Source organism: Cervus elaphus, chromosome 2, assembly GCF_910594005.1.
Source record: "Cervus elaphus chromosome 2, mCerEla1.1, whole genome shotgun sequence".
Taxonomy (NCBI): Eukaryota; Metazoa; Chordata; class Mammalia; order Artiodactyla; family Cervidae; genus Cervus; species Cervus elaphus.
Window position 1 is genome coordinate 41,025,089 of NC_057816.1, and position 26,817 is coordinate 41,051,905.

Consider the following 26,817-nt stretch of genomic DNA (forward strand, 5'->3'; position numbering starts at 1 on the left):
CTAACACTTTCACTTTCAAGGTTGTTTTAGATAAAATTGTCTATAAAGATCGGGGAAGGTAAGCATCTTTTTAAAGCTTTCTTTTTTCTGTGCTCTCTTTTTTTTTTCCTGTGGTTAAATTTATGGTTAAATTTCTTTTCTGGTTTAGAATGATGGTCAGGGTCCTCCCTATCAAAAAATAGTCAGGGATTCTATATTTGTTAATTATCAGACTTTAGTGTGGATGAGTTTTAGCAAATGTATGACTACAAGTGCAGTTTAACCCTTTTGAGATTAGCTTTATTTTCTGTTAAAGGAAATTTGTATAACAACAAATGATGAGGCAGTTTGATATTTTTTAGCCACGTGGGCTTCTGTTATCTGTGATTTCTTCTCTTGCTCAAATTGTCACTACTTCTCTGGCTGGAACTCTTAGTTTGCTACGGTTCTGTTTTAAGGATTCAATTCAGTATATCCAGTATTCTTACTGGAGAGACTGGAATGTATGTACATACCTTCTATTTTTCATCTGAACTTAGTTCTTCAATAAAAAGTGTATTATTTGAATTTTTCTTCATTAAGGTGTTTTCACATTAGAGCCCATGATATTTGTATTTAAGTATGCATAAGATGGCAGGTTATAAAAAGTGTTTTGGTTTAAGATTATAGTATTCCTTGGAGAATTATAGCAATAGATTGAAGTAACAGGTGTGTGTTTTCAAAACTATCCCTATATTACCAAAAATATTAATATTACTTCCTCAGTTTGGAACATGGCTATAATATACATAGGGCTCAATCTGAGTTTTGTTTTTGATCATATTTTGTTTCAATGTTATATGTGAACTATATATTCAGATTTATCCTTAAAGCCCGTGTCAACTTCCTTATAAATGTGAAAGTGGCCCTTTCACTGAGAGTAGACAATTATAAGCTTAATGGTCGTCACTGAAGCCTGCTAGTATGGTTTTCATTACAGGGAGGTTTAATAGTAAGTAGCTAAGGAAACTTTTGAATATTTGCTTGTATTCTCTGGCATATATTATTAACAAAGTTTTTTTTTGTTTTTTTATTATTATTTAAAAATTTTATATTTAATGAAGTATAGTTGATTTACAATATCATATTTATTTCAGGTATACAACATAGTGATTCAAACTTTTTATAGATTATACTCCAGTTAAAGTTATTCAAAAATATTGGTTGTATTCCCTGTGCTATATAATGTATTTTATGTGTGGTAATCTACCTGTATCTTGCCCCTACCCCCTTCTTTCGCCTCAGCGGTAATCACTATTTGGTTCTCTGTATCTGTGAGTCTGTTTCTGTTATACTTTTGCTTTTCAGATTCCACGTAAGTGGTTTGACTTTCTCTTTGTGACTTATTTCACAAATCTCAATACCTTCCAGGCCATCCATGTTGTTGCAAATGGCATAATTTCATTTTTTTTATGACTATGTTCTTTATCCATTCATCTTCTTTGTCTGTTCATGTGTTGGTGGACACAGGTTGCTTCCATATCTTGGCTACTGTAAATAGTGTTGCTGTGGACATTGTGGTGCCTATCTCTTTTTGAGTTAGTGTTTTTGTTTTCTTCAGGTGTATACTTAGGAGTGAAATTGCTGGGTCGTATGGTAGTTCTACTTTTAGTTTTTTGAGGGACCTTTACACTGTCTTCCACAGTGGCTGTACCAATTTACATGCCCACCAACAGTATATTAGGGTTTCCTTTTCACTACACCCTCACCACCATTTGTTGTTTTTGTCTTTTTGATGATAAGCCACTCTGACAGGTGTGAGGTGATATGGCTCATGGTTTTGATTTGCATTTCTCCGATGGATTAGCAGTGTTAAGCATGTTTTCATGTGCCTGTTGGCCATCTGTATATCTTCTTTGGAAAAATGTCTGTGTAAATCTTTGGCCCACTTTTTTTTGATGTTTAAAACAATTTTTATTTTTTGGTTGTGCTGCACAGCTTGCAGGATCTTAGTTCCCCGGCCAGGGATCAAACCCATGCTCCCTGCAGTGCAAGCACAGTCTTAACCACTGCACTGCCAGGGAAGTCCCGTCTGTCCACTTTTTGATTGGAATTTTTGTCTTTTTGATATTGAGTTATATGAGCTGTTTATGTATTTTGGATATTAACCTCTTATTGGTCATATTATTTGCAGCTATTTTCTCCCACACAGTAGATTGTCTTTTTGTTTTGTCAGTAGTTTCCCTTCCTGTACAAAAGCTTTTAAATTTAATTATGTCCTATTTTATTTTTGCCTTTGTTTCCTTTGCCTTAGTAGATATATATGCACCCCCCCCCCCAAAAAAAATGGCTACACTTTATGTCAGAATGTTCTGCCTATGTTTTCTCCTAAGAGTTTCAAGGTTTCTTGTCTTACATGTAGGTCTTTAATGCACTTTGAGTTTAATTTTGTGTGTGATGTGAGAAAAGATCCTGATTGCATTTGTTGATCTGCATCTGCCCAGCCTCCCCAGAGCCGTTACTGAGGAGACTGTCGTTTCCCCGTGTGCATCCCTGCTGCTTTTGCCGTGGGTGAGCTGCCCTCAGAGGCGCGGGCTCGCTTCTGGGCTCTCTGTCGTGTTCCACTGCGCTGTGCGTCTGCTTTGTGCCAGTGCCACGCTGCTTTGATTATTGTAGCTTTGTAGTGTACAGTGTGAAGTTAGGGAGATGATTCCCTCCAGCTTTGCTCTTTCTCAGGATGTCTCTGGCTATTCAGGACCTTTGTGGTTCCGTATATTGTAGGATTATTTGTTCTAGTTCTGTGGAAAATGTCATGGATAGTTTGATAGGGATTACGTTAAATCTATAGATTGCTTTGAGTAGTGTGGTCATTTTAATAATATTAGTTCTTCCAAATCTTGAACATGGGATTGCTTTCCAATTCTGTATCATTCCTTTGTCAGTGTTTTATAGTTTACAGAGTATAGGTCTTTCACCTTCATGGTTAAGTTTATTCCTAGATATTTTGTTCTTTTCAATGCAATTTTTAAAAAATTAAAAAAATTTTTAACTTTTATTTTATATTGGAGTATAGCTGACTTTTAGTACTGTTTCAGTTTCAGGTGTATAGTAAAGTACTTCAGTTATACATATACTTGTATCTATTCTTTTTCAGATTCTTTTCTTATATAGGTTATTATGGAATATTGAGTTCTCTGTGCTATGCAGTATGTCCTTGTTGATTATCTATTTTATATATAGTAGTGTATATATGTTAATCCCAAACTCCTAATTTCTCTCTCCCCCCAGTCTTTCACCTTTGGTAACCCTAAGTTTCTTTTCAAAGTCTGTAGGTCCGTTTCTGTTTTGTAAATAAGTTTATTTGTATCATTTTTTTTTTTAGATTCAGCATATCATATCTGTCTTTCTCTGTCTGACTTTCTTCACTTAATATGATAATCTCTAGGTGCCTCCATGTTGCTGCAAATGGTATTATTGCATGTCCTTGTGTGGGGGCATCCATATGCAGTCTGCATGTGCCAGGCTTTGGTGGGAGAGCTTGATCTGCAGTGAGCATAGGTCATGTCTTCACCCTGGGCGTGCTGGCAGCTGTCGCCTTGGTGGGAGGTGGGGCTGGAGATTGATGGACCACGTCTAGGGCCAAGTGTGAGCCAGACCTTTTCCTCTACTGAGTGGTCATTATTGCCCTGTTTGGGATGTGGTTGGGTCTGAAGGTGCTAGAGTGGAAACTCTGATGGTTGGGTCCGAGCTGGTTCCATTCCCTCTAAGTGTGCATTCTCCCCGCTCCTGGAAAGGGGCAGCTTCATCCCACAGGGGAAGCATCACTAGAGCAAGAGATGTTGGAGCAGGCCGTGGGTGTGGCCCGAGAATGTGGGGCCCTCTTGAGAAACTGGCCAGGGCCCTGGGACGTCTCAGTTTGCTTCCTCTGCCCTTTCCCAGGAGTAGGCAAGTATGTACACGTGTGCTCAATTTCTTTGAGCTCTCTTGTAAATACTACTGGTTTTCAAACCACCTGAGGGGACTTGTCTTCCTGGTGTTGGACCCCAGGGGTAGGGTATCAAATATGTGGTTTGAATCCTTCATGCCCCAGGGAGGCTCTCCCAGCCCAGGATATCTCTCTCATCTTCTGTGTCTCATCCTCGGACTACAGGTACTGACCTGATCACTTCTCCTCCCTTCTTTTCTGACTCTGTGTGGATCTTTACAGCCTTTCTGTAGGAGAGTCTTTCTGCCAGTCTTGTTTGTTTTCAGTGAGAGTTGTTCTTCATGTAGCTGTATTTTTGATGTGTTCATGGGGGGAAGTGAGCTCAAGTATCCTTCTCTGCCATTGTGATCTCCTCCTCTTTTGGGGTGATGGTCGCTGGAGGAGACAGTGCCTCTTGGGTGCTAGTGATATTGTGGTTTGTCATAAGCATCCTTGTTCGCTGTTGGGCTGCACCCTGGGGGCAGGCAGTCCCTGTGGCTGCCCAGCTTCAGGACCAAGGGGAGAGCCCAGAGTCAGCACAGAGACATCAGTGATTTAATGGATGGGGGGATCTTATATGTCTGAAGCAAGGTCCTGGAGCGACAGCCCTCCCCATGCTATGGATGGTGGGCAGGACATGCCAGCAGCCCCCACTCCCAGGGGGAGGGGACGTTACCAGTTATAGGGGAGAGTGGCGTCTGATTGGCACATAGGTTACCAGGGGAGCTAGTAGGGGGCATCCCGCTCACTGTCCCTTTGGTAAGCTATCATTGTGGAGGTATTCTAGTTCTAATATTTAGACTAGCTGTGTGCCCAGGGGTACAAGTGTGTAGGCATGTGAGTAGGATGTAGGTGAAGCAGGCACTGGTCCATCAGGGGATATACCAAGAACAGAAGAATGACCATCTTGGGTGGCCTGCTCACACATTGGCTGACCTTGAGAGAAGATCGGAAACTTCCAGTTTTTAATAAGCTGATTATCTGTATATGATGAGGCAGCATGGTGCAGTGCACTGGATCTGAATTTTTGTTTTGCTCTGCAACTTATAGTTTGACTCCCAGTTTCCTTATATAAGCAGGTGATAACTCTGTCTTAACTACTCATGACATCCTTTGGTAATCATATGAGATAGTACATGTGTGAAAGCTTTGAAAACTGCAAAAAGACATGTAAATATTGGTCTGTGATACTAGGCTCCTTGTCTTTTTGTTTTAGAATTTAAATTTGGACTTTGTAGCTTAAAAATAGTTTTAACCTTAAAAGTGTTGGAAATAGTTTAAGTTCAGTGTATTTGTTAGAGTTCTCCAGGGACACAGAACCTGAAGGGGAGTGTGTGTGAGTATGTGAAAGTGTGTGTGTTATGTATGAGAGTGTGTGTGGTGTGCACACACACACGCAGTGTATTTATATATAGACAGACAGACAGACTGAGTAACTTCTTATAAGGCATTGGCTTAACCATTATAGAGGCTGAGGAATTCCAAGATCCACAGTTGGCAAGCAGTAGTTCCTTCTAGTCCCTGTCCTAACACCTGATAACAAGGAAAGCCAGTAGTGTCAGCTCCAGTTTAAGGCCATCTCTGGGTGTGAGGTGGGGAAAGGTTAATGCCCCTGCCTGAGGGCATACAGGCAAGAGGCAGTCCCTCTTACTCAGCTATTTTGTCCTGTTCAGAGCTTCAGTTCATTAGATGGGGCCCACCCACATTGTGGCTTCCCTTGTAGCTCAGTCGGTAAAGAATCTGCCTGCAGTGCAGGAGACCGGGGTTTGATCCCTGGGTTGGGAAGATCCCTTGGAGAAGGAAATACCATCCCACTCCAGTATCCTTGCCTGGAAAATCTCATGGACAGAGGAGCCTGTTGGGCTGCAGTCAGTGGGGTCGCAGAGTTGGGCACGACTGAGTGACTAACACTTACTTAATCTGCTTTACTCAGTATACTGAAAACATTAATTTCTTTTAGAAACACCTTCACGGTCACACCGAGAATGTGTGGCAACCTTGTGGCCTAGTTGAGTTGACACAGATTTAACCAGCACATACAGCATAAAGTTCTAAGTGACAACAGAGTAATTCAACCTCCCTCATTATGCTAAGTATTTTTATAAATGAGATCTTATTCTTCTAGAAGAGTTTTGAAATTTGGTGGAGAAAAAAATAGGGGAAGTCTTCTGACCTGAGATGAATGTTCTACTTCAATTCTGTTCATTGAAGTTCTGTTTTTATTTTGAATCAGTTTGTCCTATAAAAATGTAGTTTAGTTTTCAGTCTCATGAGGACCACTCAGCTTTTTCTATAGTTGCTGTAATTGCCATTCATTTTCTCCAAATATCTGGAATTACTAGAGAGAGAAATGTCTTCAGAACACTTCATAGAACAGATAATGTTGTTGTCGTTCAATCACTAAGTCACGTGCTACTCTTTGCAGTCCCATGGACCGCAGCATACCGGGCTTCCCTGTCCTTCACTATCTCCTGGAGTTTGCTGAAATTCATGTCCTTTGAGTCAGTGATGCTATCTAACCATCTCCGCCAGGCTCCTCTGTCAATGGAATTTTCCAGGAAAGAATACTGGAGTGGGTAGCCATTCCCTTCTCCAGGGGATCTTCCTGAGTCTCCTGTATCGCAGGCGGATTCTTTACTGTCTGAGCCACCATGGAAGCCCAGAGAAGACCTGCACAGCACAAAAGTGAGCTGGGGTTAGAGCAGGGAGCCGTTGTGTAGAGTGAAGGAAACCGATACTTTTTCAAGTGCCTTCTGTGTGCTGATTATTCTGCTGAATACTTACGTTTATTATTTCATTTGTTTAAAATGTACTGAGATCTTGGAAGAAGGAAAGCAGAGTAAACAGGCTCATGGCTGGTTGGTTCCACTTTCCTTGACTTAGTCTTGTGAACATAGTGTTTCATTTCATTTTCATTTCTTTCATCTTTCACTTTTAGCTCTTGTATTCTGGGAATGTAATTTCTAGTCCTGGACTCATCATGCTACCTTAGTTATAGAACTGGCATATGTATATACCAAATTTATGACCTTTTTATTAGGATACATATATATATATATATATATATATATATATGTTGTGTTTTCACTACATATTTTAGCATTTCTTCTTTCAGGATGGGCAGCCTCAATTCCTGTAGGGGCTAGTGAGTCACAAATTGCTACTGTTGTTGGGTTTTTGCTTTTTTTGGTAGCACTCACTGTGTGTGATTCTTCCCCTCATTTAGAATGTGAGACTTCACCATCAGGTATGGCGCTTAAGAGCATGGACTCTGGAGCCACTTACCTATGTGCAGTCCCTGCTCTCCTTATTCACTGTGACTTTGGGCAACATAATCTCTTTGTGCCCATGTTTTCTTATCTCTAAAGTGGAATACTGATCATTCCATCTCATGGATTGTTAATAAGCACTGAGTTAACATTTGTACAGTGTTTAGAACAGTGCCTGGCATGTAGAAAGTGTTACAAATGTTTGTTAAATAAAGTAGATATTCTGTTAATATTTTAAAAATGTAAATTCATTATGCTGTTTTCTCCCCTCCTTTTTTTTTTTTTAAACATACTAGATTTATTCTTAAAATTTTTAGTTAATATTAAAATCTTAAAAAATAGTTCGTGTTCATTTGTAAGATGAAATTAGGTTTTAGACCCAGGTCACAGTAATCAAGTATTTCACCTATATGACTGATAGGATATTTAGAAGTCTTATTGGACACTCAGGAGTAGTTTTAACTTTTTCAGACAGTCCTATTATGTGTACTATGTGTAGGATGTCTGATATATTTGACCCTTTGTCAAAAAATGCCTCAGTCCTGAAGGGAACCCTCCTGCACTATTGGTGGGAATGTAAATTGGTGTAGCCACTGTGAAGAACAGTATGGAGGTTCCTTAAAAAACTAAAAATAGAGCTACCATATGACCCTGCTATATACTGGAGACAAACATAGTCTGAAAGAATACATCCACCCCAGTGTTCATTGCAGCTGTGTTTACAATAGTCAAGACATGGAAGCAGCCTAAATGTCCACTGACAGAGGGACAAACAAGTGTGGTACATGTATACAATGGAATATCACTCAGTCATTAAAAAGGGTGAAAGAGCACCACTTGCAGCAACGTGGATGGGCCTAGAGATCGTCATGTTGAGTGAAGTGAGTCAGGCAGAGGGATAAATGGCACATGACGTCCCTTGTTTGTGGAGTCTAAAAAGAAGCAATGCAAATGACCTTATTTATGAAACAGAAACAGACTCACAGGCTATAGAGCAAACTTATGGTTGCCAGTGGGGGAAGAATGGGGTCAAGAGATAGGAATTTGGGATCGGCATGTACACACTGCTATATTTAGGATGGATACACAACAAGGACCTACCGTACAGTACAAGGAACTCTGGCCAGTGGCACATGGCAGCCTGGATGGGAGGGGAGTTCGGAGGAGAATGGATACATGTCTATGTGTGGCTGAGTCCCTTTGCTGTCCACCTGAAGCTATCACAACACTGTTAATCAGCTATACTCGAATGTAAAATAAAAAGTTAAAAAAAAACTGTGCCTGAATCTTTATATTATGCTGTTTTCTTTCAAACATTGTTTCCAGTAAGAGGTGACTTTGCTTCTAGGAGACACTTGGCGGTGCATGGAGACATTTTTGGTTGTCACAGCTCAGGCTGCACCCCTGGCATTTATAAGTAGAAGCTAGGGATGCTGCTAAACATCCTGTAACATGCTGGACAACCCTCCAAAGCAGCAGATTATCGGACCCAAAATGTAGTTAGTGTCGAAGTTGAGAGACTCTGCTTTAAAGAGATCATTATTTGCTGGTGATTAAATAAATAAAAGACTTGTTCTTTGGAAGGAAAGCTATGACAAATGCAGAAAGCATATTAAAAAGCAAAGACATCATTTTGCTGACAAAGGTCCTTCTAATCAAAGCTGTGGTTTTTCCAGTAGTCATATACAGATGTGAGAGTTGGACTATGAAGAAGTCTGAGTGCTGACGAATTGATGCTTTCAAACTGTGGTACTAGAGAAGACTCTTGAGAGAGTTCCTTGGACAGCAAGGAGATCAAACCAGTCAATCCTTAAGGAAATCAACTCATTGCATATTCATTGGAAGGACTGATGCTGAAGCTCCAATACTTTTGCCACCTGATACGAAGAGCCGACTCACTGGAAAAGACCCTGATGCTGGGAAAGATTGAAGGCAAAAAGGAGACGACAGCGGCAAAGGATAAGATGGTTAGCGTCATTGACTCAATGGACACGAGCCACATCCGAGAGATAGTGAAGGATAGGGAAGCCTAGCATGCTGCACTCCATGGGGTTACAAAGAACTGAATATGACAGCGACTGAACATCAACAGCAACAAACAAATAAAACATAAAATCAGCTCCTACTGTAGACTTTATTTTTCACAAAAACTTGATTTATTAGACTCTCCAGAAATAGTCATCTGAGAGAGTTAATGATCAAGCTCTTGGGCTAACAAAGACTACTAAATTAAAGTTTGGTACAATAAGGCTAAGATCAAGGGGTCAGCCCCTTATGAGGGCCAGTTAACTGTGTTCTGTTCCATAGCCATGCAATCCTAATACTAGTTAACCATTTGTATGGCAAATATGTGGCATTAATCACAGGGCGAAACAGATAAGATGGAATGAGATGAAATGTATATAGGCCTGATAGATGTCTAATTGTGATATTTTTGTAGAAGGGAACTCCTAAATTGGGAGCCTGTCATTAGAACTTTGCATCAGTCTTCAGTCTGTAGCCTTTGTGATAGTCAAGTCAGCCTCCATACTTCCCTTTCATGGAACTATGCTTAATGCCGTCTCAGTCTTTTGACTTACGTCTGGAATGTTCATATTCACCTATGTTTTCTTCCATATGCTTTATTGTTTATACTTTGCACATGTAAGTCTGTGATCCATCTCAAACTAAGTTTTGTGTATAGTGTGAAGAAGTTGTTAACAAAAAAGGTAACTTTTTTTGTTCTATACAGATATCCAGTTACTTACTTCAGTCGCTAAGTCATGTCCGACTCTTGTGACCCTGTGGACTTCCAGGCTCCTCTGTCCAGGGGATTCTTCGGGCAAGAATACTGGAGTGGGTTGCCATTTCCTTCTCCAAGTTCCTTAAGTATAATTTATTAAGAAAAGAAAAAAAGATATAATTTAAAAGTGAGAAAAGAGAACTCTGTGTCATGTTGATACACATGCATACTTCAGAGATACTGCAGGTTCCCTTTTCAGATTACTGTGAATGTCACAACAAAGTGAACGTTTCAGTGGTACCTGAAATGTACCTTCTTAGCATATTTTCAGTATTCAGTGCAGTGTTATTAACTATAGTCATTCTGCTTGATCTTTTACTAGATTTATTCATCCTACATAGCTGTAACTTTGTATCCTTTGCTCAGCATCTCTTTGTGTCCCCCACCCCCTCAGCCACTAGCAACCGTCATCTCCTCTGCTTCTGTGGGTTTTTAGTTGCCACATATGACTGAGATAATGTAGTGTTTGTCCTTCTGTGCCTGGTTTATTTCACTTGGCATAATTTCCCCCAGGTTTATCCAAGTTGTCCCAAATGACAGGATTTCCTCCTTTTTTAAGGTTGAATAATCCATTGTGTGTGTGTGTGTTTGTGTATGTGTATGTATACCACAAGGATTCCCTGTTTTCCACACCCTCATCAACATATGACTTTCTGTCTTTTTGATAATAGCCATTATAACAGCTGTATGGTGATAGCTCATTGTTTTGATTTGCATTTCCATGATGTAATTAGTCATGTTGAACATCTTTTCATGCTCCTGTTGGCCATTTGTATGTCTTCTTTTGAGAAATGTGTGTTCAGGCCCTTTACTCATTTTTAAAATGGTTATTGTTTTCTTGCTATTGAGTTGCTTGAGTTTCTTCTGTATTTTGGACATTAATCTCTTATGAAATTTTGCAAATGGTTTGCAAATATTTTTTTCTGTTTTGTAGGTTGTTTCTTCACTCTGTTAATAACTTTTTTAGTTTCAATGCAGCAGCTTTTTAGTTTGATGTAATTTCATCTGTCTGTTTATGCCATTTGTTGCTGTGCTTTTATAATTATATCCAAAAAAGTATTGTTCAAACAAATGCCAAGAAGCTTTTTATCTCCGTTTTCTTCTAGTAGTTTAGTTTCAGGTCTTACATTGAAGGATTTAATGATTCTGAATTGTTTTGTGTGTATTGAACAAGGCAAGGGTTCAGCTCCCTTCTTCAACATGTGGATAAACAAGACCATTCATTGAAGGGACTCCTTTCCCTGTTGTGTGTTCTTGGAACCTTTGATGAAAATCCTTTGACCATAAATGCGTGATTTTATTTCTGGGCTCTGTTCTGTTCCTTTGGTCTGCATGTCTGTTTTTATGCCAGTACTCTGCTATTTTTATTACGGTGGCTTTGTAGTGTATTCTGAAGTCCAGTATAAGTGCATTGTGCCAGCTCTATTCTTTCTCAAGGTTGCTTTGGCTATTCACATTTAATGTATGTGATTCCATGTGAATTTTAGGATTTTTTTTTTTCCATTTCTGTGAAAAATGCCTTTGGGATTTTGTTATGGATTGCATTGAATCTATAGATGGCATTGAGTAGTATGGACATTTTAACAATATTAAGTCTTCCAATCCATGAATATATACTGTCTTTCCATTTATTTAGACTGATGGCTCAGATGGTAAAGAATCTGCCTGCAGTGCAGGAGACTTAGGTTCGATACCTGGGTTAAGATCCCCTGGAGAAGGTATTGGAAACCCATTCCAGTATTCTTGCCTGACGAATCCCATGGGCAGAGAAGTGTGGTGGGCTACAGTCCTAAAGGTTGCAAGGAGTCAAACATGACTAAGTGACTTTCACTTCACTTCCATTTATTTGCATCTTCTTCAGTTTCTTTCATTACGGTTTTAAAGTTTTCAGTGTACATATCTTTCACCTCCTTGGTTTACTTTATTCCAAAGTATTTTATTGATGATATAATTGTAAATGAGATTGTTTTCTTACTGTCTTTTTCAGATTGTTGTAAATGTTTAGAAATGTAACTGATTTTTGTATGTTGATTTTGTATCCCACAGCTCTACTGAATTCATTTATTAGTTTTGATGTTTTTTTCTCTTTTTTTGGTAGAAGTTTCAAGGTTTCTGCACACAGAGACAATTTTACTTCTGCTTTTCTGATTCGGATACCTTTTATTTCTTTTTCTTGACTTGATACTCTGGTTAAGACTTCCTGTACTAAGTTTAATAGAAATAGTGAGAGTGGGCATCTTTGCGTTGTTTCTGGTCTTAGGGGAAAAGCTTTCATTTATTCACTTTTGAGTTTGATGTTAGCTGTGGTCTTATCATATATGACCTTTTATTATGATGAAGTTTATTGATGTTTATATTTTGAAAGGATATTGAGTTTTGTCGAATACTTTATCTCTATCTACTGAGATGATCCTGATTTTTAGCCTTCATTTTGTTAATGTATTACCTATTGATTTGTGTATGTTGAACCATTCTTACACCCTAGAGGTAAGTCATTCCTGAGCATGATATATGTGCTGTTGAATTTGGATTGCTAGTATTTTGTTGAGAATTTTAATCTGTCTTCATCAAGGATATTGACCTTAAGTTTTCTTTCCTTTAGTGTCCTTATCAGGCTTTGCTATGATGGTAATGCTGTCCTCATAAAGTGAGTTTTAAAGTTTTATGTTCTTTTCAAGTTTTTGGAAAAGTTTGAGCAGGATTTGCTTCTTTCAATGTGTGGTAGAATTAATTGATGAAGCCATTATGTTTTGGGATTGTGAGGTTTTTGAGTATTGATTCAATCTCCTTATTATTGGTCCGTTCAGATTTTCCGTTTCTTCATGATTTAGTATTGGTAGGTTGTATGTTTCATTTCTTTTGGGTTATCCAGTTTCTTGCTGTATAATTGTTCACAGTAGTAGTCTCTTTGTAGTAGTAGTTTCCATGATCCTTTGTATTTCTCTGATGTCAGTTGTAATGTCCTCTCTCTTTTTTTTTTTTTGTAATGTCCTCTCTTTCATTTTTAGTTTTATTTATTAATATCTTGTTTAAAAAGTAAGTCTTGCTAAAGTTTTTTCAATTTTATCTTTTCAGAACGACTCTTCGTTTCATTGATGTTTTGTGTTATCTTCTGTTTCATTTATTTCTGCTCTGACTTTTATTATTTTCTTCCTTCTGCTAACTTTTGATTTAGTTAGTTCTGCTTCTGTTTTCTTGAGGTATGAAGTTAGGTTGTTTATTTGAGATTTTTTTTTCCCTAAAGGTAGGCATTTATTGTTGTAGACTTCCTTCTTAGAACTGCTTTGCTGTATCCCAAAAGTTTTGATATATTGTTTCCTTTTTCATTTTTCTCAAGGTAGTTTTTGATTTCCCTTTTTTTTTTTAAATTTTTTTATTTTTTCCCTTTTTTTTTTCCCTTTTTATTTTCTTTGAATTATTGTTTTTTTATGAGTGTACTGTTTAATTTCTACATTTCCACATTTCTACATTGAAGTCCCCTATTATTATTATGTTGCTATTTCTCCCTTCAATTCTGTTAATATTTCCTTTATATATGTAGGTGATCTGATTTGGACCCATATAAATTTGCAATTTTTATATCCTATTGACGAGGTGACCCCTTTATTATTATACAGTGTCCTTCTCTGTCTCTTTTATGATTTTTGACTTGAAGTCTATTTTGTCTGCTATAAATGTAGCCACCCCTTCTCTATTTTGGTTATCATTTGCATGTAATATCTTTTTTTCCATTCCTTCACTTTTGGCCTTTGTGTATCCTTAGAGATAATGTGAGTCTCTTGAAGGCAGTGTATATTGTGTCTTGGTTTTTTTTTTTTTTAATTTTTTAAATTCATTCAGTCACTATGTGTCTTTTAGGAGACATAGTTAATTTACATATAAAGACTTACTGTTGCTCTTTTGTTCATTGTTTTTTCACCATTTTGTAGTTTACTTGTTCCTTTCTTCCTTCCTCTCCTTGTGATTTTATGCCTGCTTTGTGGTGGTATGCTTTGATTCCTTTCATCTTCTCTTTTCTGTATCAATTACAGATTTTTGCTTTGTGGCTACAGTGTGGTTTGTATAAAGCATACTGATAAAAAAACAAAACAATGTATTTATAATAGTCTATTATAAGCTGATGATAACTTCAGTCTTATATAAAAAGTTTACCTGGTTACTCCCACTTTACAATTTTGATGTCACAGTCTTTTTATATTGTTTATCCAGTAATAGATTTTTTATAGCTATAGTTATTTTTAATACTTTATATTTCAACTTTTATTCTAAGTCAGTTGATTTACACAGCACCATGACAGGATATACCATGATATTTAACTATATATTTACTTTTACCAAGGGCTTCCCTTGTGGCTCAGACGGTGAAGCGTCTGCCTACAGTGCGGGAGACCCGGGTTCAATCCCTGGGTTGGGAAGATCCCCTGGAGAAGGCAATGGCAACCCACTCCAGTACTCTTGCCTGGAAAATCCCATGGACGGAGGAGCCTGGTAGGCTATAGTCACGACTGAGTGACTTCACTTCACTTTACTTTTACCAGTGAGTTGTATATTTACAGTGAGTACCTTTAATTTCAGCTCAAAGAACTCCCTTTAGCATTCCTTATAAGGCAGGGCTAGTGGTGACTAACTCACTTAGCTTTTGATATTTTTGGAAAGTCCTTATCTGTTTTTCCATTTTGAAGGACAGATTTGCAGATAAAGTATTTTTATTTGGTAGGTTTTTTTCTTTCACCACTTTGAATACATATCTCCTTTTAAAGATAACCCAATGCATGATGTTCTGGTATTTGGTTCATATGTTCATTAGAAAATACTGTTTTGTAGTCTGTCTTATTGCTGTATGCATTTTGATTTCTTTTTTTTCCTGGTCATTAGTCTTCAAAAGTTATATCAATAGAAAAAAAACAAATAGAAGTGTATATTTTAATCATAGTGTTTTTATGTACTTTGTTAAGCTAAATGTTTATATGCATATTTGGAAAATTGATAAGGAATAAAAGTGAAAGAAGTGAAGTTGCTCAGTCATTTCTGACTCTTTGTGACCCCATGGACTGTAGCCTACCAGGCTCCACCATCCATGGGATTTTCCAGGCAAGAATACTGGAGTGGGTTGCCATTTCCTTCTCCAGGAGATCTTCCCAATCCAGGGATTGAACCTGGGTCTCCTGCAGGCAGGAGACGCTTATAGGCAGACGCTTTACCGTCTGAGCCACCAGGGAAGTCCCGATAAGGAATTTACTCCTGTGGAATTACTTTATCAAAGTATATGAACACTGCAGCATTATTTTGCTATAAAATGTGATTTTTTAAAGGTATATTATGGTGTCTGATAATTTTATACACATGTGCATGTACCCTTATAGTTCCTACATGGCTAGTACAATTACTGTTATGTTATTTGTTTAGATCAGTGCTTCTAAACTTTTTTCATACTGTAGCATGCTGTGATATACACAGTTTATTTCAATCACTCAGTTGTGTCTGACTGTTTGCAATCCCATGGACTGCAGTGCACCAGGCTTCCCTGTCCATCACCAACTCCCAGAGTTTACTCAAACTCAAGTTCATTGAGTCGGTGATGCCATCCAACCATCTCATCCTCTGTTGTCCCCTTCTCTTTCTGCCTTCAATCTTTCCCAGCATCAGGGTCTTTTCTAATGAGTCAGTTCTTTGCATCAGGTGGCCAAAGTATTGGAGTTTCAGCTTCAGCGTCAGTCCTTCCAATGAACACTTAGGATGGATTTCCTTTAGGATTGACTGGTTGGATCTCCTTGCAGTCCAAGGGACTCTCAAGAGCCTACTGCAACACCAGGTTCAAAAGCATCAATTCTTCGGCACTCAGCTTTCTTTATAGTCCAACTCACATTCATACATGACTACTGGAAAAACCATAGATGGACCTTTGTTGGCAAAGTACTGTCTCTGCTTTTTAATATGCTATCTAGGTTGGTCATAACCTTTCTTCCAAGGAGCAAGTGTCCTCCAATTTCTTGGCTGCAGTCACCATCTGCAGTGATTTTGGAGCCCCCCAAAATAAAGTCTGTCACTGTTTCCACTGTTTCCCCATCTAGTAAATGATAATAATTGTGTGGCATACTAGGGAAAACTGAGATGGTTATTACGTTGCTCTGTTACCTGAGTCCTGGCCTGGCTACCCAGACTGATGAGAGGATCAGTATTTTGGCCACATGAAAATCCTGGTTGAAAGCTCTGGGTTACAGCACAATGTTGATAAGGTCTTAGATTATTTCCTCTGGTATTGTGTCAGATTTTTCCTTTTTTCACAGTGTACTGTTAGTTTGATCTACCAGTGTTGAAAATATGTACAATTTATCTACCTTACTGCTGATGGACACTTAGGTGTTTTGTGGTATTTTTTTTTTTTTTTAATGTTATGAATGTGACTTTTGGTGGCCATAAGCAGTTATTTTTCTTGGTTATATTCCTAGAGGTGAAATTGCCAGATCATAGGATAAGAGTTCATTTAGTTTCATTAGATAATAAGTTTTCTGAAGTAAGTATGCAGTTTTACATTCCCATCAGCAGTGTGTGAAGCTCCAGTTACTTTATTCCTGACAGTGCTTTGCATTGCCATTTCTCCTTGTTTTAGACATTTTGGTGTGCGTGTGTGTAGTGGTATTTCATTGTACAGTTTTCTGATGACTAGTGATGCTCAGCATATTTCATATGCCCATTGGCCATGTGGATGACTGCTTTTTCATAGAAGTTTTAATTTTGAGATCATTGTAGATTCTTAAGTCGTTGGAGGGTTTCCCTTGTGTCTCAGCAGATAAAGAACCCACCTGTAATGTGGGAGACCTTAGTTTGATCCCTGGGTTGGGAAGATTTCCCTGGAGAAGGGAAAGGCTACCCACTCCAGTATTCTGGCCTGGAGAATTCTATGGACTGTACAAGGGGAGCCTGGTGGGCTACAGTTCGTGGGGTCGCGAAGAGTCGGACACGACTGAGCAACTAACTTTCTTTTCAAGTAGTTGGAAGAAATAATAGATTCACTGTACACTTTTTCTGGTGTCTCCCAGTGGTAGCATCCTGCAAAATGATAGTAAAATAACATAACCTAAATAACTGCCTTGATACAGTCTCTGGTGGCTCAGTGGTAGAGAATCCACCTGCAGTACAGGAGACACGGGTTTGATCCCTGGATGAGGAAGGTCCCCTAGAGGAGGAAATGCAGCCCACTCCAGTATTCTTGCTGGGATAATCCCATGGACAGAGCAGACTGGGGGGCTACCGTTCCCAGGGTCGGAAAGAGTCAGACTGACTTGGTGACTAAGCAGCGTAGTCATATACAGGACATTTCTATCACCACAAGGATCCCTCCTGGTGCCCCTTTATAGCATTCCCTACTGCCTCCCCCTTAGCCACCTCCGCTTAACTCATGGTCACCGTTGACTTATTCTTCATTTCTATGCATTTGTCATTTCATGTATGTCCTATAAGTGGAATTATATATATGTAGTCTTTGGTGATTGGCTTTTTTCACTTAGCATAATTCTCTGGAAATTCATCAACATTTGTCATGTATCACGAGCTTGTTTCTTTTTATTGCTGAATGGTAACCCATAGTGTGGATACAACTCAGTTTTCAAACCATTTACCTCTTAAAGGACATAGGGGTTGTTTCCATTTATTGACTGTTAGGAACAAAGCTGCTGTAATTTGGGGTGAACATTTTCATTTTCCTCGGGTGAACATCCGAGACTGCAGTTGCTGAGTCATATGATAGTTGCTTGCTTAGTTTCTAAAGAAACTGTCAAACTGTTTAGAATGCTTCTGCTATTTCACATTCCCTCTGACAATGCATGAGAGATCCAGTTTCTCTGCATTCTTGCCAGCGTTTGGTGTTTTCAGTATTTTTAAACTTAATTATTCTGGCAGTTCTGTAGTGATAGCTTATTGTGGTTTTCCTAAATGACTGATGTGCTTATCTTCCACTTGCATATTCTCTTTGGTGAATATCTGTTCATATCATTTGTATTTTCTAATTGGGTCATTTATTTCTTTACTGTTGAATTTTGAGATTTTCTTCTACATTCTAGATACTAGTCCTTCACTAGGTCTGCAGTTTACAAGTATCTTCTCCCATTCTAAACCTTGGCTTTTTTTTTTTTTTAATCTTCTAACAGGTCTTTCACAGAGAAAAAGTTTTAACTTTGAGGTGTAATTTATAGTTTTTCCTTTTATGAATTGTGCTTTTGCCTAGACTTAGATCTCTAAGATTTTCTCTGATTTTTTTCCTCTCAGAAGTTTTGTAGTTTTATGTTTTACATTTATGTCTCTGATAGTTTGAATTTTTGTATAAACTGTGAGACTTTGAAGCTAATTTTTTTTTCTTTTGCTTATGGCTCTTTTTACTACTGTACCCTTTGCTGAAAAAGCTATTTTTCCTCTGTGGAATTGCATATGTGCCTTGTCAAAAATCAGCTGGATATATTTATGTGGGTCTGTATCTAGGTTCTCTATTCTGTTTCATTAATCTATATGTCAGTCCCTTTGCCAGTATCACAAAACCATCGTGTAGCTGTATAATATGTCTTGAAATTGCATAGACTCATTCCTCCCAGTTCATTCTCTTTTTCAATGTTATTTTAGCTCTTATAGTTCTTTTGCTTTTCTATGTAAATTTCAGAATAATCTTCTCAACATCTCCAAAACTTTTTCTGAGGTTGTAATAGGAACTGTGTTAAACCTATATATCACTTTGGGGCAGAACTGATGTTTTTCTATATTGAGTCTTTCTGTCTATGAGTATTTATTTATATGTTCTTGATTTCTAACATCAGCATTGGATAACTTTCAGCATGTAAGTCCTATACAGGTGTTATGGATTTTTCCCTAAGTGTTTTAGTTTTTGTGGAGTTATAAATGCTGTTGTATTTTTAATTTGGGGGGTCCATGTATTCATTAGTCTCGTATAGAAATACTGGTAAGTTTTGTATGTTTGGCTTCTTTCGTATGCCCTTGCTCAATTGCTTTATTAGTTCTAGGAGGGGTGTGTGTGTGTGTGTGTTTGTGTATGTAAATTGCTTGGGAGTTATGTTTACTAGACAGTTGGGTTATAGAGATACTTGTACATAACCCGATTGTTATAAGAGATATTATATGTGTTTCCAGGGACAGAAGAAATTTTTTCTGTAACTACTTGAGTATGAAGCAGCATACCATATTCTGCCCATCAGTCAGTTCAGTTCAGTTCAGTCTCTCAGTCATGTCCAACTCTTTGTGACCCCATGAATTGCAGCACGCCAGGCCTCCCTGTCCATCACCAACTCCTGGAGTTTACTCAAATTCATGTCCATTGAGTCGGTGATGCCATCCAGCCATCTCATCCTCTGTCGGCCCCTTTTCCTCCCGCCTTCAATCTTTCCCAGCATCAGGGTCTTTTCAAATGAGTCAGCTCTTTGCATGAGGTGGCCAAAGTATTGGGGAGTTTCAGCTCCAGCATCAGTCCTTCCAATGAACACCCAGGACTAATCTCCTTTAGGATGGACTGGTTGGATCTCCTTGCAGTCCAAGGGGCTCTCAAGAGTCTTCTCCAACACCATAGTTCAAAAGCATCAATTCTTCGGCGTTCAGCTTTCTTCACAGTCCAACCCTCACATCCATACATGACCACTGGAAAAACCATAGCCTTGACTAGATGGACCTTTGTTGGCAAAGTAATGTCTCTGCTTTTTAATATGCTGTCTAGGTTGGTCATCACTTTCCTTCCAAGGAGTAAGCGTCTTTTAGTTTCATGGTTGCACTCACCATCTGCAGTGATTTTGGAGCCCCCAAAAATAAAGTCTCTCACTGTTTCCACTGTTTCCCCATCTATTTGCCATGAAGTGATGGGACCGGATGCCAAAAGTCTAAAATGAAAGAGACTACTTTCTAAACCCTGAAGATAGTAGAATACCATTAGAACTGAGGAGATGGTTGAGGATCCAGGGAGTAATTGAAAATGACACCAATATTTTGTTCCTTAATAACTTAATTAGGTGGATGTGACGCTATTACCTGAGCTTGGAAACTCAGAATTAAAAGCACTTTGAGGAAATACAAGAAGTTCTGCTTTGGACAGGCTGATTTTTTTTTTTTTTTTTAATGTTTTTGGTACATCTTTATTGACATGTGCAATAGACATTTGAAGTCTCGATTAAGAATTTAACAGAAATGATAGGGTTATATTGGAATTGCTACTTTGATATGATAGATGATGCTGTGGGAGGGAACATATACAGAATGAGTAGAGATCTGAGGAAGAAATGCTAACAAAGGAATAGTATTTAGAGACATAGTGGGAGAATGAGAAGACTGCAGTCACAGAAACTGTAGAAACTTCTCTTTTGTCAACATTTTACCTATTTGCCAAGATACATCTTTCAGACATTGTTGTCTGCCCGTCTCCGATTTGGTTGTGTTCTATAGCAGTTCTATAGCGGTTCCTCCTTCCTCTAGTCTAGCATTTAACACACCGCCATACTGTCATTAATTGTTTATATGTCTGTTTCTCTATCAAGTTTTTATGTTCCTTGCAGGCAAGAATTAGAGTTACTCATCATTTTTTTCCTGGGTATGGCATAATTCTTAATAACTGTTTAATTGAGTGAAGTAGCTTATCAGAAGCTTCTAAGGGGTAGAATAAGAAAAGAACTGAGAAGAGGCCGTTAGATTTCCCTTAGCACAGGGAAAGTGTTTTGCCCAGAATAGTGAGGAGTGAATGCAGGCTTCTCTGGTCTTCCTTTTCTTAAGTCTGTCTTGCCCTTTCTTATATTCCCTCCCTCATTCACTAATTCTGTCATCTTTTGTTCCTTCGATAATATTGTTTCACCTTGAATAGAACAGCGTTTCTTCATGGTACATGTGAGAATGCTACTGATCTAGCTCATATTCCCTTTTCAATGAAACTGAATGAATGGTTTTCATCATTTTCTAGTTTTTGTCACTGAAATTCTCTAATATTCAGGTTGATAATATCTGTAATGCAGTTTAGTTTAGCATTCAATTTCTATTTGAATTGAACTTCACTTTTTTCTGTTTAAAAATATATCTTATTTTTCAGTTTAAAACTTTTTAAGGCACTATAAATAATTACCTCAAATTTGGAGGTTACCTATCATGTGATTGATCCATGTTGTGGCCCTTTACCTATTATACCTTCAGTAGATTAAAGTGTCTTCTTTCTGTCCCCAAAATTGAATTTTCAGAGAGGATCTATAAAATACCAGGGTTTCTACTTGAATTTTTAAACATATGCTGTTATTTCAGTATCTTCCACATAAGAACTAACTTAAGTGGGAAAAGTTGGTTGGATTAAACAAAAGACCCTTTTTCTTTTCAGATTGCAGCAATTCTCCGGAAACGAAAATTAGACTATTATTTACACAAATTGCTCCCTGAGATCCTACAGTCTGCTTCATTTCTGACTGCTAATGGGGCCTTGTTTATGGCTTTCTTTTGCATTTTAAGGTTGGTACTCATAATAACCACTGGAGATTAATGCAAATTTCCTTTGTTGAAATTGAAACAAACAGATGTTTATATAAATGTTGGGCAGGTCACTCTTTGTTTATTTTTTTCTATCTGTGGCATGACGTTTATTTATCTCAAAGAAAGCTTGCAAAACCAGGAGTTGTGGCCCTCTTGGCCTAAGATGTGATATAAACTTCAAATCATTGCTGTGATTATGTAACAAAAGTGCTTTAATAATTCATACATTTTCTGGGGCCCACTTTATTTACTGAGTTGTAAATGAGGATTTCTTAACTTTTCAGTTTTATAGATTAGAAATTCAAAGCAACTGTCCATGATATAGCTTAGGTCCATATGTAGTGAACAGACTTCAAAAGGACCATAAGATGCTTGTGTTTATCTATAAAACTTCTGGCATATCCTACTGATGAAACTTTTGGTCCTGATTCAGTGCATTATCTGTGTCACATGCTTCATGCAGTGCAGTTAGAATTCAGTGTTTAGTGTTGAGATGTACCTAATATATTTATAGATATTTACTTCTTATCTTTCAAACAACCCAAACTAGTTATTTAATTTGTCAAGTTGAAATACTTCACATTGTGTTAATATTATCTTACCCACTTAGTATTGCCCAAAGTAATTCTGCAGGTAAATTTTAATTGCAGTAAGAAATATAATTTCCAGGTGTCTTTCATAGATTCTTTTCCCTTAAGAACAATAACATTTATAAACTTTTAAATTGTGCAGAAAATAATTGATATAATATATACTATTGAGTAAGTCATACCTTTAAATTGACCTGAATAATCTGTGCAAGAAACTCTTTATCATGTAGTCTCTGGAAAGTTTCTAATACTTGTTAAAACTCTAAAAATAGGGTTATAGGATAATTAGGTTTAATAATAATAATAAATTATTCTTGAAGCATATTTATGTTATGTGAACCCTTTGGTTAAGTTGTGAAAACATTAAATACTAATTATAAGGTAACATCTGTATTCCTCCTATACCTGAGTCACTGAGTCATTTTCCTTTAATTCTTACATTCAATAATTTATTAAATCATTTGTGGATTTTATTGGAGGGAGAACTACCTCCAGTTTTCTCGGGCAGAAATTTTCTGATGCCCATTGCAGAAATACCCATGTTATTTGTAGATTTTCTAATTTTTTAAAGCTAATGAAAAAATAATTTTATCTGTGATTCTTGATCCTTATCTGTGTGTATGTAGTAAATATTTTTTTCCTATAATACATCATTTAGCAGTTGAGCAACTTTGTTAAGATACTTTCGTATTATTTTTTTGTTTCTCCCCTTCTTAGGAATATATTATCTTTGAAAGGAAAAAGGAATTTCCTAATATCTCCAGACTTGTTTTTATTTTCTCTTTGAAAACCCAAGAAGTTAATGGCCATTTGTAGTGAGACACCATAGTGAGACACTTTGCAGATTCTTTCCTTCAAATGATGTATTCTAGTAAAAGAAAAACTTTATATACACATATAACTAAAAGATATAAAATATTTTAGTAAGTGATGTGAGAGAAACTTATCCAGGCTTGTAGAAGCAAAAGAGAGACATTTGTTGAATATTTATCATGTATTAAAAAATAGAAGTAGTAAAAAAAAAAAAAGATATAATGAACTTATACACAAAACAGAAAGAGACCCACAGACATAGAACTAACAAATTTATGAAAGGGGAAAGGTGAGGGGTAAATTAGGAATATGGGATTAACATATACGCCCTACTATATATAAGATAGGTAACCAACAAGGACCTACTGTGTAGCACAGGGAACTCTACTCAATATTTTGTATTAATAATAACCTATAAGGGAAAAGAACCTGAAAAAATATATATATAACTGAATCACTTTTCTATACACATGAAACTAGCATGCTATGGTAAATCAATTATACATCAATAAAAGCTGAAAAAATTGTAATAGTGATAATAATGGTAATAGTAGTAACAATAGCTAACATTTTCTGAGTGTTTCCTTTGTGCCATGCATGGTGCTGGGAAGTAGCTCATGTAGCCATCATAACAATTATATATGAGATAGATAATATATTTACTCCCATTTGATAGATGAGGAAATTGAGAACCTAGAGGGTTTGCAGAGTGAACAGTGTTGGATCCAGGGAATGTCTGAATGAATGTAACAGATTAAATTACTGCAAGGAGAGATACCTATTAGTTTGCTGTAGTAGTAGCCTGAAGAAGAGATGGTGAGGGACTTTACTGAGGCAAAGGCAGTAGGTTGGAGAGGCATTTGAGAGATAAATTGTATATGGAAATACTTAGGTGGATGACTCCATGTATGGAAGACAGAGAAGCCAAGGATGTCTCCAAGTGCCCCACGTAGGTGAATGAGTAGTTGTTGATGTCGTTAACCTAGGAGAAGACGAGGAAGAGCAAGTTCATGGAGCCTGGGGAGAAGAGGAGTGAGCTTGGCTCTGGTCATGTTGAATTTGATTTGCTGTGGGACACCTAGACAGAGGGTGAACAGAGAAGGGGAACTTCTGTGTGTAATAACTGCAGTGACCAGCAAGAAATTTTATTTAATCCTTCCAAATTTCAATTTCAGGAAGATACTTGGAAAATTCTACCTATGGAGTCCCGGCTTTGGTGCCGCTTTGCCATCATCTTACGTGGCCATTCTAATTGAGAGAAAAAGCAGGTAAAATGTTGCGTATCTGCATACTTAGTGGAACCATTCTCACCCAAATTAGAGTTTTGCTTTTTTTTTTTTTTGCTTAGTGTTTGTTGTGGTCCAGGGAGGAGAAATATTTCCACATGTATTTCTCAATCTTGCAAATATTTGATGGAAAATTTAATTTTATACTTATTTATGTTTTTAAGCCTATGAAAAATGAAGATTGACATTATATAGTAGTAATACTCATTAGTCTTTGTTTACTAAAAATCTAGAGTCTCCTCTGATGTGCCAAACTAAAATATGACATGCATAAATTCCAGTTAAAGATCTTTTCAGTAACCACAATACCGTTGTCACACCTAAGAAAATAATAATTTTCTTTATATTCATATATATTTGTAATTTGCTTTAGACTCATTACCTCTATTAAATCAGTTATTATTTTTAAGATATCTTCTCATTTAAAAAAACATTTTGTTATCAATTTGAAAATGTTCCATGTGGAATAATGAGGTTTCTGCAAAATACTACAAATGTTATGTAAAAGTTTTTCAGTCAAGTAAACTGTTGAAGTTAAACATTTGGCATAAAATAATTTTTGCCATCTCAAGAATATTTATTTTAACTGCTGAGACCTGCTTTGATTCCACCTTTATCCCAGATAATCAAGATAGTGTCATGTGTTAATCAAGATGGGGTCATCTTTCAGCTGATGAAGATATTTGTTGTAATCATTGATCCTCTAATAAGAATATAGATAGATCTTGTTATATAACTAAATATTTACCTAAACTACCTGTTATTTTTCAGTCACTAAGTTGTGTCTGACTCTTTGTGACCCTCTGAACTGTAAACTGCCAGGCTCCTCTGTTCATGGGATTTCCCAGGCAAGGATACTGGAGTGGGTTGCCATTTCCTTCTCCAGGGGATCTTCTTGACCCAGAGATTGAACCCAAGTCTCCTGCATTGGCAGGTGGATTATTTTACCACTGAGACAGCAGGGAAGCCCTAAACTACCTGAGGCCATATTAATGCATTTTTGTAAATGTAATAATATCTAACTTTTTGTGATTCTCTGTTTGATCATGCTTTTGGATTAGTAAAATCACTAAAATCAAAGGGTGTTATAACCCCAGCAAAATCAAATCAGTATTGCTAGGAACATGAGCGTCCCTGGTGGCTCAGTGGTAAAGAATTCTCCTGCAATGCAGGAGATGTGGTGATGCGGGTTTGATGCCTGGGTAGGGGAGATGCCCTGGAGGAGGAAATGGCAACCCACTCCAGTTACCTTGCCTAGGAAATCCCATGGACGAGGAGCCTGGTGGGCTACAGTCCATGAGGTCACAAAAGAGTCAGACATGACTAAGAGACTAAACAAAAATACTGCTCAGGAATATAGGTTACCCCACCCAAGAGGAGAGTACAGAGTAGTCATTAAATCAGTGTGGATACTGGACCTATATTATCTGACTTGGGAGACTAGCTCTGCCACTTACTGTGTGACTTCTATGGCTTATTACTTATTTGAAAAATGGAGACAGTGATTAAGTACTTATATGGTTGTTCAGAGAATTAAATGAGTTAGTTATGTAAAAAGTGCTTAGAAGAGTGTCTGACACATGGTAACTGTGTTGTGTTAAGTATTTTTATTGTTTTCTCCCCCATAAGTAATGAGAGTATTTTTCTGGCGATTGTAACTTCTTGATCAGTTTATAAATATGAATATTGGTTTTTGGAAATATGATTTCAAAGTATGTTACTCATATATGAAACTTTAAAGATGCTTTAGACCAAGTTTGCTTTGATTTATTTTTTAGCACTTGAATGATAAGGTGGCATTTTTGAAGTTATTTGCCTGCATTTCAACAGAAAATGTTGAAATGAATACCTGTATAATCATCACCTAGAGTCAACCATAGTTAACATTTTACTATTTTTACTTTATTTTTATGTGATTCTAAATCTATGTATGTGTGGTATTATGTGTGTGTGTATGAACCACATAAAAGTACGTTGTTGCCATCATGATATTTTCACTCCTACATATGTTATCATCAAGCATATTCTAAAATAAGAATACTTTCCTACATAATTCTAGCACTTTTATCACACATAAGAAAATTAGCAGTCATTCCCAACTACCGTCTTGTCTCTACTATCCTAAAATAGTTTATAGCTGGTTTTATTGAACCGGAGTCTAGTCAAAGTTGATGTATGGTGTTGTTTCTTTATTTTCTCTTGATCTAGGTTAATCATCCATCCCACTTTTATCATCCATGGTAGTGACTTATTGATATGACCAGGCCAGTTATCTTGTTGTGTGTAAAATCATTTCTGGTTTTGTCAGAAGTTTTTCCTCACAGAATTATTTAAATGGTATTTCCTGTGAACTTGAAGTTCAGTCTAAATCTTTGATTAGATTTGAATTTAATACTCTTGCTAAGATTTACTTCATAGATGATGCTGACGCCATCAAGAGGCCCAAAGTTCTCAGTAGTTCTAAGTTTGAATATGTGATTAAAGTGGTAATCACCAGATCTTTCTAATGTATTGTTATTGATGGTGAATTAGATGAATGGATTTCCTGATACTCCAATAATCTCCGCTTTGCTGGAATAAAGCTCAGCTAATCATGAAATGACATCACTAAGTAAGTGAACTTGCTCTGTTGTGTCCAACTCTTTGCGACCCTGTGGACTGT

General features: G+C 37.3%; 1 protein-coding gene across 1 annotated transcript in view; it reads left to right on the forward strand.

Moving 5' to 3' along the window:
• Positions 1-26,817, forward strand: part of TMEM135 (transmembrane protein 135) — a 247,594-nt gene that overhangs the window by 9,878 nt on the left and 210,899 nt on the right. Inside the window, exons 2-3 of the mRNA XM_043876380.1 lie at positions 21,318-21,445; positions 24,045-24,137. Of these exons, the coding sequence (XP_043732315.1) occupies positions 21,318-21,445; positions 24,045-24,137 (221 nt within the window). The remainder of the gene's footprint in view (positions 1-21,317; positions 21,446-24,044; positions 24,138-26,817) is intronic.